The sequence below is a fragment of the Lipophrys pholis genome, assembly GCF_963383615.2.
Source record: "Lipophrys pholis genome assembly, chromosome: 1".
NCBI lineage: Eukaryota > Metazoa > Chordata > Actinopteri > Blenniiformes > Blenniidae > Lipophrys > Lipophrys pholis.
In genome coordinates this window covers 707018-723932 of record NC_137635.1, presented here as the reverse complement: position 1 = coordinate 723932, position 16915 = coordinate 707018, and the positions used below count along the sequence as shown (strand labels likewise).

The window sequence follows — 16915 nt, the reverse complement described above, 5'->3', positions numbered from 1 at the left end:
AGGAATCCCCCCTGAACCCCCCCGACGCCCCGAGTCTCCCCCCATGTTTTCAGAAAGCATGACATCACCCCTTGCACAAAGAGGGCTGGGGTTAATATGGATGTGTGTGTGTGTGTGTGTGTGTGTGTGTGTGTGTGTGTGTGTGTGTGTGTGTGTGTGTGTGTGTGTGTGTGTGTGTGTGTGTGTGTGTGTGTGTGTGTGTGTGTGTGTGTGTGTGTGTGTGTGTGTAGGGAACAAGACCAATAGTCCCACTGATTACATATAAAGCAAGATACCAAGATATGTCCTTTCTGTTAGTTATCTGTGTTCTGACTCAAACTACCAGCTGAACACTATTTAGTTTTTTGCATTAGTAAGTATTCCCTCCTAAATCTAATCTAATCTAATCTGACAGACCGGACTTCTCATGAAGTCCTCACTCTCTCTCACACACATCAAACCCATATAGTGAGTTCTTTTATTACACATTTCTGTCTTTTGTGTCAGTGACTAACTTGGATTTGATCCTGAATGTTTGGATAGAGAAATTAAATTGCTTTCAGGTTGTTTGCCAGTGGAGTGATGAAGCTGAGCACAAAATACCTGCTTGCTCTGCGAATATTAGAGTTTTGGGTCTTTATTCACACACGTTCTCTGTCTGCTCTGCATACAACCTTATCTTCTGAAGGAAGACGAAAGTGAGGAATCTCTGTGAATAGGTGAGATTTGGAGCAATAACAGACAAACCTGAGCGAGATTACCAGAAACAGAAACTGGGAAACGCTCTGATTTCATGTGAAAATCTTTTCATAGGAAAGAAGGAACCAGCAGTTCGACCTGGAACAGATTTATATCAACCATCCTGAGAAACCTCACGAATGGAAACAATAATTCTTCATCTGACAGCCAGACAGCAAATACAAGTCACAAATGGTTAACAGTGGGCAAACGTGAAATAATCTTTTATCATCTAATACTTATTAGAGCTCCAGAAATAATCCAGAGCAGATTAGAGGGGAATCTATCAGATGGATTTTCTTGTTAATTCCTTGATTGGAAGGCAGGAAGAGGAGAGTGACGCTGTGAAGGGCAGAGACAGAGTCAAATCCATCAGCATTGCTAATGTCATGGCCACCGACACACACACACACACACACACACACACACACACACACACACACACACACACACACACACACACACACACACACACACACACACACACACACACACACACACACACACACACACACACACACACACACACACACACACACACACACACACACACACACACACACACAAATATTAAACACCCAGCTCAGAGTTAATACACACGTCGTGCGTGCACACACACACACACACACACACACACACACACACACTCTCTCTCTCTCTCTCCGCTCTTACAAGTGTTGCTCAGAGGTGAGGGCTCGTCGCCCTCGCCTGTTTAATGGGCCGTCCGTCTGCCAACTGTTCCTTTGAGGGGGCCGGTGCGTCGGGCGTCGAAGTTGGGATTTGGGAGGGAGAGTCGGTGCCGCTGGATCAGACAGATGGAGGGGGGTCCGGCTCCATTCATTTAGCTCGATGAGAACAACAGAGCCCCACTTCAAACAACAAGAACGCAACCTGCTGGCCCCATCGTCTGCAAATAAATACGCAGGCCTACACGGGCACACACTTGCTGCGAGACACACACACACACACACACACACACACACACACACACACACACACACACACACACACACACACACACACACACACACACACACACACACACACACACACACACACACACACACACACACACACACACACACACACACACTTTTATTAGAACTTTATTAATGTGCATTTGATCTGATGCATCTTAAATCCCAAATCCACTCTTCAAGCGTGGAAACCCAGAAAGTGAAGATGAGGTTTCTCACCACTGCTGTCTCACGCCGCATCTGCAGCTCATCTGCCTCCCTGACACACACATATGCATCACGCACCATGCACATATGCACATATGCACGGGGGGGCATAAAAACAACAAAAAAAACCCCCACGGGCTTCATAGTGCCCACCCCCACCTCCCCAGCCCTTCTTTACCCTGGGACTCCCTCTGCTACCACCCAGCCCCCCCCCCCCCCCCCCCCCCCCCCGTTCTAAATTCACTGGCACTTCCAGAAAGCTCCGAGGCGCCAGCGGAGCGGGGCTCATCTCTTGGGAACAATAAAGCCAGATCTTCATAAAAACTTCAAAAAGGCCTCGCCAAGTGTTTTATAGGTGCTTTAAAGGTTTATGGGCCCTGGGGAGGGAGGGAGAAAGGGAGAGAAATGAATGATGCAGTACTGGTAGGCTTCACTTTTCCCACCCACTGCACACGCAAATACAAAAACACACACACACATATGCCAGCATACACATACATACGCCGCTGCTAATCCAGCAGAAAGTGCCAACGTGAAATGGGCCGGGTGGCGGGCGGGGTGAGGCAGAGGCTGGCCATGGATGGGAAGGTTTGGGGAGAGAAAAGGAAGGTGGGAGTGAAACAGGTGATCATGCAAGAGAAGAACGTGTCACTGTGGCATCAACTGAAAGTTAGCACACTGGAAGTAACTGATGTAGTGATTAGATCAGCGTTGGTGCATCTCTCCACACAACTCACAGAGCTGCACAAGTAACTGATCCGGTCAAGATTCAGATAAATGCTTTAGCACCTAAAATCCACGCTGGCCTCAAGAAGGGTCAAGAGGTGGGGCACTCTTAAGTGGGATCAGATTAGTTCCTGAAGTCTGCTCACTTTCAAAATACATTGGTTGCTACTCTTCAGGTGGACCACTTTAGCCTTGTGTAAACTGCAGCATGAGCTCACATGCAATCAGAAGCCTGGACTCTTCCAGTTCCTGTGCGGGAGTTCTACGGCATGTGGATCTGGTGCTCGTGCCAAGCAGTCATGCTGATGAAATCACCTATCAAATGATTCCCCCGGATACACAACTCCAGCCTGTAGCTGTTTGGATGCAGATATTTTGATGAGTCACGAGTCACTTCGCCCTAAGCTCGGCACATCTCCTTTATGAGCATGAATAGCCACTATTCAAGACGTTTTGGGAATGTTTTCTTTATAGGTATTCAGATATATGCCAGGTGTTATATTTAGCTCGGGTCCTCCTGGAGTCAGAAGGTTTAAAATTAGGAGGTGTCAGAATTCCAGTACAATTCTTAAGTTACTGTCAATAAACGGTAAAGGGCTGCTCTTAAAGGAGTAGTGTTTTGCAAAAGGATGCATTTGGACCTGATTTGTGTGATAAACTGCTTGGGAAAGTGCACAATGTTTGGAAAGAGTACAGAAGCGTAAATCTACATGGTACATGTGTGTATTTACTATACATCAAGATTCCTGTATGTGTGCGCCCGTGTAAGTGTGTGTGCAAGTGTGTGTGCGTCCATCTCCACATTAGTGTTTGTAGGATCTGTTGACAGGGAAGCATGCAGCATTTTATTTGCTCAAGGGCTGAAAAAACACATGGCGCTCGCAAGGCAGTGCTGTGATATGAGCCTGCTGAAAGCAACCTGGCCAGCCAGGATTTAACCCGGGGATCAGGATCCACCTAAACATTACTACCACACTGTACACAAACACGACTGTGCAACACAAAGATTTATTAATGTGTGTGCAAAAATGCACTTTCTACTTTGAGCTTTGAGTTTAATGGTTATGAAAATATCTCTTGGCAGCTGTTAGTTTGTCCAGCCTTCAAATGAATATCGTTATTTGAAGAACTAGATGTGCACACGTGGCTGCGATGATGTAAGGAACCAAAATAAAAAGAAAATATCCAATTCTCCTTTTTGTTTCGTATTAACTTTTGAGTTGACGATCAAAATGACTCATTAATGACAAATCATCACAATGTTTCTCAAATTCTGCAGATAATCATTGACAATCATGTTTGGGAAATATTTTTGAGATGAATTAATAGGATAGCTCGATGCACTTTTAAAGAAATTATCAACAGTGGGTTTGAAGGAAAGCAGTCAGAAGAAGATATAAAAGCATTTTCAAAGTCTGATGCATGACTTTACATGTATTTAAATACATGTACCCCCGCCTTGTTATCGCTTAGATTCATTAGGATCTTGAATACAACGCGCTGTGTTTGCATTTTCACAGAAATATGTTGCATGTGCATTTTGGGAGTGATAATTTAAGAATAACAAGACTGATATCATGAGCAAACATGAGGTTTGAGCAGAAAATTTGCTTTAAACTCCAGTGGGATATTAAAGTGGATCAACAACAGAAATTTATTGGAGAAAATGAAAGTAATAATCACAGGCAGGAGAATTTTTCCATCCAAAGCTGATATGAGAGAAACCGCGTGGTCCGTTAACTTTACAGCAGAACCTGTCCTCTCCAATGACTAAGGGAAGCTGCTTGTTTGAGTTATTGTTTGGATGGACGCATTGGGAAAATACGACGTGAGCCAGCGTGAACAATTGACCTGTTTTGTCTTATAGACATATCAACGTTCTACATTCTGTCCGGGCTGTTCCACTTTAGTTCATGGAAGTGTCGGTTTGTTGGTGCTTCTAAATCAAACTCGTATCTTTGTGCTCGATTATTTACATTTGAAAAAATCTTCCCTCTTCAGAATAGAAAGTCAAAATTAATAGTATTACTATGAATAAATATTAATAAATAGTATTAATATTCTGGAGATTTTAGATCATTTTTGTACCACTGATTTTCTCATAATTTCGCCGAATAAAAAGTGGCATTTGTCTTCTTGCAGAAAGTCCTTGGAAAGTATTTTTCATCTTCCATCCTGCTGTCTAAAACCATATTATGACTGGAAAAAATGCCTCCATCTGATATTTGACTATTTTGTGGGAAAAAACTGATATCACTGATGGGTATAGCATTGCAAACATGCCTATCTCGTCTTTAAAGGAACGTAATGAGAACCGAGAGCTAAGGGGAAACATCATTACCCCTCGGTTTCCACTTCCTCCCACGCTTTTCACAAAAACACCAGATAACAACAGCGCTCATCCTCCGCCTCGTGCTGCCATGCCCACCGTGTATAGTTTGAGTCTGCAGCTGCCCACCATTCGCTTTCATCAGCCGGGTGGCAAACAGTGATGAGATCATGGCAATATAGCATCTGTAGGGAACAACAGCCCTCGATTTGTCATTCTCATTCATATCAGATGAAGGCATCACTCTCGGGAACATATGATACATGTGGATGAAACTCCAAACTAAAAGAATAAGCCCCAAAGAAAATGTGATCTTCACACACTTGGAACATGAGCTTGTTATGGCTCCATATGGCCGATAAGGTACGCCAGAGAATATTTCTGATCCTTGCGAGGGACTAAGCAAAGATAAAGGGTAGAAAGGCAAAGACAAAAAATAGTACTCAAGGAGTAATTTTCCAAGAAATAATGTTGTAATGTCGGAGCGCTCTGACATTTTTCAAACAGATGTAAACTCAGGTGACTGGATGTCCTCTTTTGCCCGGACATTTCCACTTTACATGTGCTGTCCCACTGGGTCTTTATAAATCCATCAAAATGTCCAGTTTATATTGTTCTTCAGGCAACTATTAATCATGTATTTAAATTGATTGCTTTAGACTGAACTCATGCATGACAAAATCCCCAAGAGGTGGCCCTTAGCAACCAATCCCATATTTACCATTTATGACATTTCATATATTTTTTTGCCCATTAAGAATAAGATAAAATACAACTGTAGATTTTCTACAAAGAAGAGATATTTTTTCATTTCAGAGATTTTTTTGAAGGGGTTGTTTTGTTTTTCAGCTGAACCCGAGCGATGTTCTGTTATTGGACTTCTGTGCTGGTTCCAGTTTGGCCATAACGGACACCATGTCCGAGCACAGGGGTGTCCATAAGTGTACGTGGCACCAGGACACCCTCTGCTGGAGGTCGTTGATAGACTTCGTGGTCGTGTCATCTGATCTCCGGCCACGTGTCTTGGACACTCGGGTGAAGAGAGGGGCAGAGCTGTCAACTGATCACCACCTGGTGGTGAGTTGGATGCGCTGGACGGGGAGGAAGCGGGACAGACTCGGCAGGCCCAAACGTGTCATGAGGTTCTGTTGAGAACGCCTGGCCGAGCCCTCTGTCCGGGCAGTCTTCAACTCCCACCACCGGGAGAGCTCCTCAAGGATCCCTGGGGAGGCTGGAGACATTGAGTCCAAGTGGACCATGTTCTCCACCTCCATTGTCGAAGCTGCTGCTCGGAGCTGTGGTCGCAGGGTCTCTGGTGCCTGTCGTGGCGGCAACCCCCGAACCCGGTGGTGGACACTGGAAGTAAGGGATGCTGTCATGCTGAAGAAGGAGTCCTATCGGGCGCTGTTAGCTCATAGGACTACCAAGGCAGCTGACAGGTACCGGCAGGCCCGGTGGGCCGCAGCCCGGGCCGTGGTGGAGGCAAAAACGCGGGTCTGGGAGGAGTTCGGGGAGGCCATGGAGGAGGACTATTGGTCGGCCCCGAGTAAATTCTGGCAAACCGTCCAGCGCCTCAGGAGGGGGAAGCAGTTTTTCACCAACACAGTTTACAGTGGAGGTGGGGGGGCTGCTGACCTCAACTGGAGATGTCGTTGGGTGGTGGAAGGAATACTTCGAGGAGCTCTTCAATCCTACCTCACGTCTTCCGCTGAGGAATCAGAGGCTGGGTTCTCAGAGGGTTAGGGTTAGGGTTAAGTCTCTGGATGTGCAGGGACTGTCGTGGCTGACACGTCTCTGCACCATGGCGTGGCGGTCAGGAACAGTGCCTCTTTAGTGGCAGACCGGGGAGGTGGTCTCTCTTTTTAAGAAGGGGGACCGGGGGGCGTGCTTCAACTACAGGGGGATCACAATCCTCAGCCTCCCCGGGAAAGTCTATTCCAGGGTACTGGAGAGGAGGATCCAGCCGTTAGTCGAACCTCGGATCCAAGAGGAACAATGCGGTTTTCGTCCTGGTTGTGGAACACTGGACCAGCTCTATACTCTCCACCGGGTGCTCGAGGGCTCATGGGAGTTCGCTCAATCAGTCTACATGTGTTTTGTGGACCTGGAGAATGCGTTCGACCGTGTCCCTCGGGACATCCTGTGGGGGGTTCTCCGGGAGTATGGAGTCCAGGACCCTTTGCTAAGGACTGTCCGGTCCCTGTACGCCCAGAGCAGGAGTTTGGTTCGCATTGCCGGAAGTAAGTAGGACCCGTTCCCAGTGCCCGTTAGCCTCCGGCAGGGCTGTCCTTTGTCACCGGTTCTGTTCATAACTTTTATGGACAGAATTTCTAGGCACGGCCAGGGACTGGAGGGGGTCTGGTTTGGGGACCACAGGATCTCGTCTCTGCTTTTTGCAGACGATGTGGTCCTGGTGGCTTCAGTAGAGCCGCAGCTCCTCCACATCCAGAGGAGCCAGCTGAGGCTCGGGCATCTGTTTGGGATGCCCCTCGAACGCCTCCCTAGGGAGGTGTTCTGGGCTTGTCCCTCCGGTAGGAGGCCTCAGGACAGACCTAGGACACGCTGGAGGGACTATGTCTCTCGGCTGGCCTGGGAACGCCTTGGGGTCCCACCGGAAGAGCTGGAGGACGTGTCTGGGGTGAGGGAAGTCTGGACATCCCTGCTAAGACTGCTGCCCCCACGACCCGGCTCCGGATAAGAGGAAGAAAATGGATGGATGGATGGATGGATGGATGGATGGATGGGTTGTTTTGTGTTTGTTTTTTGAAGATGATTATAGGCATTGTGGCTGAGAGGAGGACTCAGAACATGGCACAGAAGCTCATCTTTTTTCCCAGTGACAAAAAACCTAAAATCCTAATGACAAAAGAACCAAAGTCCATGAGATCACGGTCCAATCACAAAGTGACACCGTAGTCCAAACACAGACAGACAAACATCCAGAACACACAGAAGACACCCAATATATACCACAGCCACCAGGTGCAGGCAATTACATACTCAGGCACAGGTGAAACACATCAGCAATCAGACAGGAGGAGAGGATGTCAAAGAGTCTGAAACCAGAGACAGAATCTCAAAAAGAAAGAAACAAGTAAAATGTGAACCATGAAGCATATTGAGTAAACTCTGGGAAACCTTTCACAAGAAGCGTTTTTGTTTATTGAGATGTTTTATTTGGTTGTATAAATAAATGTTCCCTCCATAAAGAGGAGGTAAACCCTGAATGCTTCCTGTATGTTTCTGGATTGATTGTCATATTGAAATATCAATATTGGCATTATAGTCACTGGTGGGCATGACTACTTCTTCTCCAGGTGTATAAGTGCTCCACACATAACGATAATACCTTAAATGCTTATATGTTTGTGAAAAGCAGCTAATAGATCCTAACATAAGGCTCTTGTGTTGGACTTCATTTGAAAGGTTGCAGGTGAACATTGTGATTTCAATAAATCAAATGAACACATGAATAGAAATGATGGGTTCTTGTGGTTAACACGCTCCCAGTGAGAATATTCTGTTTGAGTCTGGGCTGGGGAGGATTTCTGTATGTTCTCCCTCTGCATGTTTAGGTTTCTTCTTTTTGTGTGTGTGTGATTGTTCCTCTGTTTGTCCTGTACTGGATGGAAGGTGGATGGAGACATATAATACAGTTATCTAAGTGACTGATCTTTAAAACTGTGAGTGTGAAAATGTCAAATCACATACAATACGTTGCTCTGACTCGGTCTAACATACATGAAGAGTTTTCTTTTAATTTCTGAGATCATCTCAAAGCTAAATGGTTCGGATGCTGTTGCTGCATATGATCCCCTTTTCTTCCCGTTCACATATCCTCTGTATTTGGACAGTCAATGTTCTTTTTGTTTTTTTTTAAAGGTGTAAAATGCCCGGAAAAAACAACCTCCAACAATCATGAGGGGGAAAAAAACCCAAGAACTTCCTCCACTCGTGTGCAGCAAAGTCTTAAAAAGAGAAGAAAACCCACAAAAACAACCAAGGCTTTCATTTTGTAATATTCATTTATTGTTCAATAAAAATAGATTTAAAAAAAGTGACGTGATGTCTCCTTCATGACTTTGCCTGATGGATCTGCCAACAGCTCCTTGTAAACACAGGGCTTTGTTTTTTATTTTGTTTGTTCTCCATTGGAAAAAGGAATTCAGACTCCCTTCTTCCCATTCAGTGAGCTCTTGAGGTGACGGCGTGCAACTTCACTGATCTTTGACCTTTAGCAAAGATGGCGGCCGCCACCTTTTTGCTGACTTTCACATTCACAGTAGATAACAGTACATTCATCCCCTCATCTGGTGTGTCGCTGTACATGCTTCACGTTCTGGCTGAGTGTCGTGTTTTTGCAGATGGCCCTTGTAAAAACTGCTTTTAACTGTGTGAATAAAGAAAACATCTAAGCGCTAGCACAAGCGTTCAAGCCGTCAGTAAAACCAATTACAACTTATTATAACATCAGTTTGTCTGAAGACATTTTTGTACAGTAGTTACACATAAACACATCGTTGAAGGTAAAAGAACGTAAACTCTGTAAACACTCGGAGAGACGCCGCTGTCCGCTCCTTCGGTTCCAGATCCACACTGGGAATCTGGAAATGCTACAATAACTGAGGTCCGTCGACTTCTCCCGTCAAACTCGCTCCTTCTGGACCGTGTTCCAGTGCTACATTTGAGAATGCTGCAGGTCATCGCAGCGGTGCAACGACGCAGAGCCTGGTCGATTTCAGATTTCGGAGCAGGAAAAGTATTCGCTATAAAATATCTGAGAACTGCTGAGAGAAAGAAAATAACATGAAGACTGATTGAAGTTTCCATCACAGAGAAATGTTGTAAAAAAATGCTCTGCTCCAGTTGGAGTGGTTGAAAACTTGGCTGAGAAATCAAAACTCTGAGCGGCTTCTCTTTTATCATCAAACTAAAAAGTTGATGAACACCCGTTGAGACAAAAGTAGTCCCTCGACTGATTCCAGTAGCTTATAAATTGAGGGTGATTCAACCAGATTCAGTGGCCAAGTTAAAAATGGCTTTGTTAGCTTTCACACAAACATTGTGTGATTAACATCAGGGATGTTAAATCTGACACTGTGGACACATTTCAGAAGGAAGCAACTGCTGACAATCTTATCTTTATTCTCCTTTCAAGCCTCCTCTGGTATTTCTATTAAATGTGGTCTCGGCAGGGCAATCACCTGGTTTGGGACCGTCTCACCCACTGCATGGAAGTTTAATGTTTTGCATAGAAAATCTCAGAATAATAACTCTGAGACTGAAAAGTAAATCATATTGAAGGTGTAGTTCTGTGATTATCAGCAGGAAGTGAGTCTTTAAGAAGCTCTTATTTAATCCTTCACAAAAATAATGATGCTTGGACTCGTCCTGCTGGCCACTGAGGAGTCATTTTGGAAGGTTTCTCCATAGACTGTTTATAAAAAGACAGAAAAAAAAGGTTAATGTCACTCCACTTTGTTAGAGATGTGATCTTTCCACGATCTGGAATGCTGCACTCACACCAGTGAATGTGTCTGACTGCATGTCTGTGGCTCCATGTGATTCCAGAGTAAAATGATCCCTGATGAGAGTCTGGACTCGGTGGCCTTGCACTGTGGAGTTTGCATGTTTTCTCTGTGCATTTCATGCTTTTCTTCAGGTACTTTAGTTTCCTTGCTCAGTCAAACAAAACAAAACATGCATTTGAAGATATAAGTCTTAATTGTGAGTGCATGTGGTGTTTTCTTCAGTTTTCCCTCATGATGCAGTGGTGACCTGTGTAGGATAAGCCCTGATTTGCTCATACTCCGCCGGGAACGTCCCGAGCCCACCTGCGATGGATCCATACATATGGGCGAAGGGAGGATACACTATGGGCATGTCACCAGTTCATCATAGGGCAAAACCAGAGAGGAAGAATACCACCAAAGTTAACATTTACCTTGAAATGCATGTCTTGGACAGTGGGAGGAAACATGCAAAAAGAAACACACACACACACACAGAAGATGTGAACGCCATGCAAAACAGCCCTCAACTTGGAGTGAGGTGAGCGTACGAACCACTACTCCACCATGCAGCCGGCGAGAAGTACAGAAAAAAAACACGTCAATTGAATTTCTCCTATTGGTTCTGTCAAACAATATGTGGCTCTGACAAAACTAAAAAGGTGCTGAGATGTTTCAAAGGAATCTGATAAAGTTAAGTTAACGAATGTCCGTGTACTCACCATTGTTAATGTTCATAGTGTATTTATGTGTGTGGTGTCAGTACAAAAAAACTAACAACGGCACCCACAAGTGATCCAACATGAAAACGACAGAATTCTTTAGCATTTCTGTGTAAACGGACATCGTTTTCAAAACGTTGCTGTGTAAACGTGAATGAAATGCAAAAACGCTGCATTTTCACTTGAAAGGTGTAAACGGAGCTTTAATCTGATATGTTGAAAGCAGGAAGTGATAGAATGACTGAGCCATGAATGAGTTGTTGAGTGGTATCTCCATATGAAGTCTCCATCATAACACTGGAGGAGCCATGACCTTTGTCTCGTCTCTCTGTGATTGGTCGAGCATGTTGTCACTGTAAGTTGGAATGGTTGTGGTCGGTATAGAGCAAGAATATCAGGTTAAGCCAGTCAAAGTGGGGAGACATATCGTCCATCTTTATATACAGTCTGTGGTTGTTGCTATTTGTAAAATGACTCAGATTGTTACTGTTTCCACTGTAGTGGAATTCATTTCTGTGTTTTTAATGAATAACCTACTTTGAGGCTGTTTAGAAGAGAGTTAAGGACATACTGGATTGTGGGTAAGGTTGGTTTAACTTGCTGGGCCTCTCAAAAAAACTTGAGTCATCCCTTTCACACTTGAATCCCTTTGGGAGATCCTGCTCCAGACAGAAGGGCACCGTTTTCTGATGCATGTGGGAATACCACCGAACCAAACACAACAAAACACTGAACTGGTTAACTTTTAGCACGGCATGACTACAAAACTGAAAATGTACTCTGCACAATTCTGGAAGGTTTCACATGCTTTTTCCACCGATTAGAAAAACAAAAAGTAAAAAGTATTGCTTGTCTTTTTTTCTTGTGTGTTTTTTTTTTCCCCTCAATTTTGAAAACCCAAATCAGCTGCTTTTGTTTTGGATGTCTACACAACATGGGGTGATCCTTTTAGTTAGCTACACTACACTGAGTCTAATATACAGAGGACTTTGCTGTAAATTAGGGAGAAAGAGCACCAGCGCTTTCTGTGCCAGGTTCTATAAGATGCAGCCTCCGCGCTCCTCGTTTTGTCTCGTTTTCACTCTTTCCTTGCCGGGCTGCTTGCTACCCGGCGCAAGCAGTGGAGTGACACATCATCAGGTGGATTGCTTCACCGAGCGGGGACGTCAGCCACCTCTGTGCCTCTCTCTTCTTTCCTGATTTCTGGGCTGCATCCAGAGTCCACATCATGAGAACACAGGCCGGACTTTCCGCAGCCGACAGCGCTTTGGGAACGACAGCATGAGAGAGCAGTGTCGGTGTGTGGGCTGAAGAGGTGCCGGTGTCCCTCCGGCACTGCGCTCGGCCCAACGGGCAGGCGTCAATCATGAAAGAAGTCAAAGTGGCGCCTCCATCGATCTCAGTCTGCATCAGTAGTTTCTGACAGCTCCTTTTCTCTTTGTTTCACTTAGTTAAAGTTCATTTGGTGTCCATATGGGTTGAAAAACAAAAATACAGTAGAACACATTTGATGGAAAAAGATCCTCCGAGTAGAGTTTCAGATAACAAGAAACCAGCAGAAGAAATGAAAAGGAGTAATAGCTGCAGTTCAGTATATCCGGACATGACAAGAGCTTTTGTTTTGATGAACTTCAAGTACGTTTTCTCCCGTCACTCCTCCAGGTGTCACACTGTGGTGGCTCGGCTGTGTTTGAGGGCTAGAGGTGAATATTCCTTAATGCGAACACATAATTTCCCCCTCAGCCAGGGGTTTTGTAGCTCCAGGGGACAGAAGTCATCCTGAAGCCACTTTTCTCTGTTGTCCACAACCAGTACCAGACCAAAGTGCTTCAACTGTTCGGTGCTGTAGTAAACACACTGTTCCTGTTCGTCGACGCCTCCCGCGCTGCCCAACAAGCGTCGGGACACGATGTTCATCTCCTGCACTACCAGCTGGATCATCTCACGCGCAGATGTGCCTGGTGTTACACAAAGCTGGAATGCAGGAGTAGAGGGCGATTGTTACTGGTTTTGCCTGCCTGAATGCAAACGGAGCAACAATCTAATAATTCAGCATGCACGAGTGAAAATGTTGTTACCTTAACACTGGTCTCCTTGGGCAGACCTGTGCGATACTGTGGATACACTCTGAGGGTGGCGTGACAACCTTTCCTGTGAACCACCGGCGATGGCGAGGAGAGTCTCTGGGTGCCACTGTCCTCTGATAATGTTCGTGCTGGTGGTAGCTGTGGCTGGCAGCGCTCGGCAGAACAACAGCGTTCTACTGAAGACGGCCTGTGCCACCGCCGCTGTGGGGAATTGGAGAGTGAGGGGCAAGTAGTGTGGCAAGAGTAAGGCTGGTGGAGGGCAGATGTGGTGGAAGGGAACTCCAAACTGCTGGTTCTCACACAGAAGGCCTGCCTCTTCTCTGTGATGTGCAGCAGCTCGATCTGCCTGCTGGGCAGGATGAAGTCACTGTCAAACAGCTCCGGGGCCACTCTTCGCCTCTCTCCGCCGCCACACCGCTCGCCCTCCCTCCCGCCCTGCGGCTCGGAGGCCTGGAGGACGTCCGGCGTCGAGTCCCGTAAAGCTCCGAACCCACGCCCACCCACTCCTCCTGGGCTGCTGCCGTCACTGCGCAGGAAACCGTGGGGCTCGAGGGGCGCGGAGGAGAGCGGCGAGGAGGGGAGGAGGTCCAGCTCCCGTGGGCTCTGAGCTCGACTGGAGTCGTAGTCGCTGTCAGTGGTGAGGAAGACTTCGGAGGAGCCCTCTTCGTCTGATAGACCAGCAAAATCTATAGTACGGGGAAAAAAGAGGAATATTTGAGAATGTGACATCTTAAATGAGTTAACTTATCTTGCAGTCACAGATATCCTCAGACCTGAGTGCTTGCGGCAGGGTTCGGGTGAAGGCATCGGCGAGGGCATGAAGTCCAGCTGAGAGGAGGTGGAGGGAGGCTTGTCAGGCAGCACCACCTTGGAGAAGTCTATTATCCAGCTTAAAAAGATGCCTCCTGTTGGCTGCTTGTAACGCGCGTACTGCAAGGCATCCATAATCCACCTTGCATCTCGCCAAACCTCCTCCATTTGCTGTCAGGGACAAAGGTTAAAGTTTGTCTCGGTAAGTCTGACATGTTCAATTTGCCGCGTTGCAATGCTTCTGCTCATACCTGTATGTGTTCCTGGAGCTGTTGATGCTTCTTTTTGGCTGCCAGCAGCTCAGCTTCAGAGAAAGCCTCTCGTAGAGCCTGTTGAGACATGAGGGACTCCAGCTCCAGCAGGGCCGACACCCTGCAGTACTGCCCGATGAAACTGGGGCAATAGGCATTGAAGTGGACTGTGGGATAAACAGGCCACAGATTTGTGGGAAATTAATTTAAAAAGAAAAACTCATAAATACGTTGGTGTCAAATATTAGATTTTCACGATGAAATGTATAATCACACACCGAGTTCGAAGATCTGTAGCGGCAGGGTGAGGAAGCCGGAGCGAGGAGAGTACGGGTTATTCTGACCAGGAGCTGTGCACACTTCATCTGAAGGAGGGAGGAGGAGCAAGAAAGACACCTTCTCTCCAAACTCCAACACCTCCTGACTGTAGATCCGGAAGTCCTGTGCCTAAACACATGCAGAGGTGGACTTTATTAAGGCTTTCGAACCATAAACAGCAAATAACCCAAGACTGTAAAAACAGTGGAATAATTCTGACTGCATGCCGCCATTAAGATCAACATTTCTTCAAACTCACAGAAAATACTCATGTGTTTTCATCTGTTCGGAGCCCACTGACTGACTGCTAAGGCTGTTGGGAGAAATGTTAGCAATGCAGGCGAATATGGCTGATGGGAGAAAGTTCTCCTAGTTGGCGAGCGGCGCTGGTGCGGGGACTGACTTGAATGAATTTGAGTTGAAGTCAGGCATCAGGGATGACATGTTGCAGAAGGCCTGCCAGGTAACAGCTATACTGGGGCTCACTCCACTCAATCCAGCCAACACGTTAACTGGTATTATTTTCATACGCAGCCCAGCCAACTGCAAGGTCGTGCCGCTTATTGTTTATTTTAAAGTCTGTGTTTTTACTGCAGGTTGCTATAAAGGCTGAGATAAAAGTAACGGTTGGACGGTATAAATCACAGAGTTTTTTGGATGACCATGAAGGGAGTTTTACTCTTTTAAGCATCTAATAAGTAGAAACAGAAGCTCAAACTGCAGCAGTAGACGGCAGCTCCTTCTCTGTAATGAGGGGTTATTTCATATCGCTAATACACTCTGGACTCCTGTGTGGAACAGTAAAGTGAAACTATCTCGCTCCTAAAACTATATTTATGTTCGTCATTTCTTTGTAACATCTTTGCCCTGCGGAAATGAAACACACATTTACGCGTTCAGTTTTATATTCCGATCGATGAATGCAAATACTTGCTCGTGTTCGCAGTATTTTAACCCCAGTGTCCGTAGCGACAGTAAAGTACTGTACGGTGCTCGTTGTCTGAGCTGGAACACGGGTGGTAAAAGTCAAATGGACAATGAGTGTCATTGTGCTGGAATTTACAACCGTGTCCTTTTCAAGAAATCATGTGGAATTAGTGGGCTCACCAGAACTGGCTCAGTTTCCAAAGGAATCACTTGAAGGACTTGGTGCTCTGTGTGCTACTCGACAGGAACTTGATGCTTCTGCTGGTTTCATGGTGTCAGTTCTATTGTACGAAACATGCGTTCACTCACCCTAAGGAATCTATCATGTTAACCGAGGCACTATCAGGGAGCACACAACTTCAGTCTGACCGTGTCCTTGACCCTGACCTGATTGCCGGGGACGTTGATGTGCGTTATCAGGTCCTTGATGGCGGTGCGCAGGTCCTGGAGGAGGCGATGTGGCGCGCTCTGGACATCGTGGTCCATTTCAAACGACTCGTCTAAGGAGCTGAGGGCTTGCAGCCACTGCCACTCCTCCCTGGAACATCAAGAAGAAGACATCTTTTTATTTCTGACACTTCCTTTAGGAGCCCTCCTCCTGAAAACGGGTTGATTTACTGGTAACGCCAACAGAAAGAGACACACGAGCACCCACCTGGAAACATTACTGTTGTCCCGGATTTTGGAGTGACAGAGGACATTGGGAAGTTTCTGGGGTACCAACACTCTGATCTGCTCCACTGATGTACACAGCTTTAGGTAGCCCAGGTATAAGCCTGGAGACAAAACCTTCCTGCTACGCCTGTGATACGCCAGCTTCTCCTGGGAGCCGGAGGAGAGAAACCAAGTGAGAGGACGGCATGGAAAGATCGACTGTACACCAACAGCTATTGTACTTTTGTCTCCTCAGACAACCTCAGACACTAAATTAGTATTGTCTTCTTTTTGTTGTCAATTCTTAAGATTTCTCAGTTTAACGTTGTTTCAGCGCTGCAAAATAGCCCATCAGCACATTTTTATGTCTTTCATCATAAAACTTGTTCCTAACACTGACAGCGAACACATATTTCAGGGACGGGTGGTTTCGCCAAAGAGAGTCTCTGCCATTGTTTTGGAACCACAAAGCGAAACCGATGTGCACTGGAGACAAAGCCGCATTGCAACAATGGTATCAGGTTTACTTTGCTCTATAGACAAAACCTCTGGCTTAATTCTAGTTTGTGTTATTTTCTAAACAAAACAGCCACATAGCATTAGTTATATAACACAAAATAACTAGCAAAAAGATTAGAAACTGAAAATCACATGTTTTACCAAAACAAATACAGTGTAAA

At 45.9% G+C, this 16915-nt stretch overlaps 1 protein-coding gene across 1 annotated transcript in view; it reads right to left on the bottom strand.

The window, feature by feature from the left end:
* Positions 1-12853: 12853 nt before the first annotated feature.
* The window catches only part of ankfn1b (ankyrin repeat and fibronectin type III domain containing 1b), a gene marked incomplete at both ends in the record, with an annotated part of 148123 nt that continues 144061 nt past the window's right edge, over positions 12854-16915 (bottom strand). Inside the window, 7 exon segments of the mRNA XM_080477686.1 lie at positions 12854-13162; positions 13267-13961; positions 14049-14256; positions 14337-14503; positions 14615-14783; positions 15969-16119; positions 16237-16403. Of these exon segments, the coding sequence (XP_080333812.1) occupies positions 12854-13162; positions 13267-13961; positions 14049-14256; positions 14337-14503; positions 14615-14783; positions 15969-16119; positions 16237-16403 (1866 nt within the window).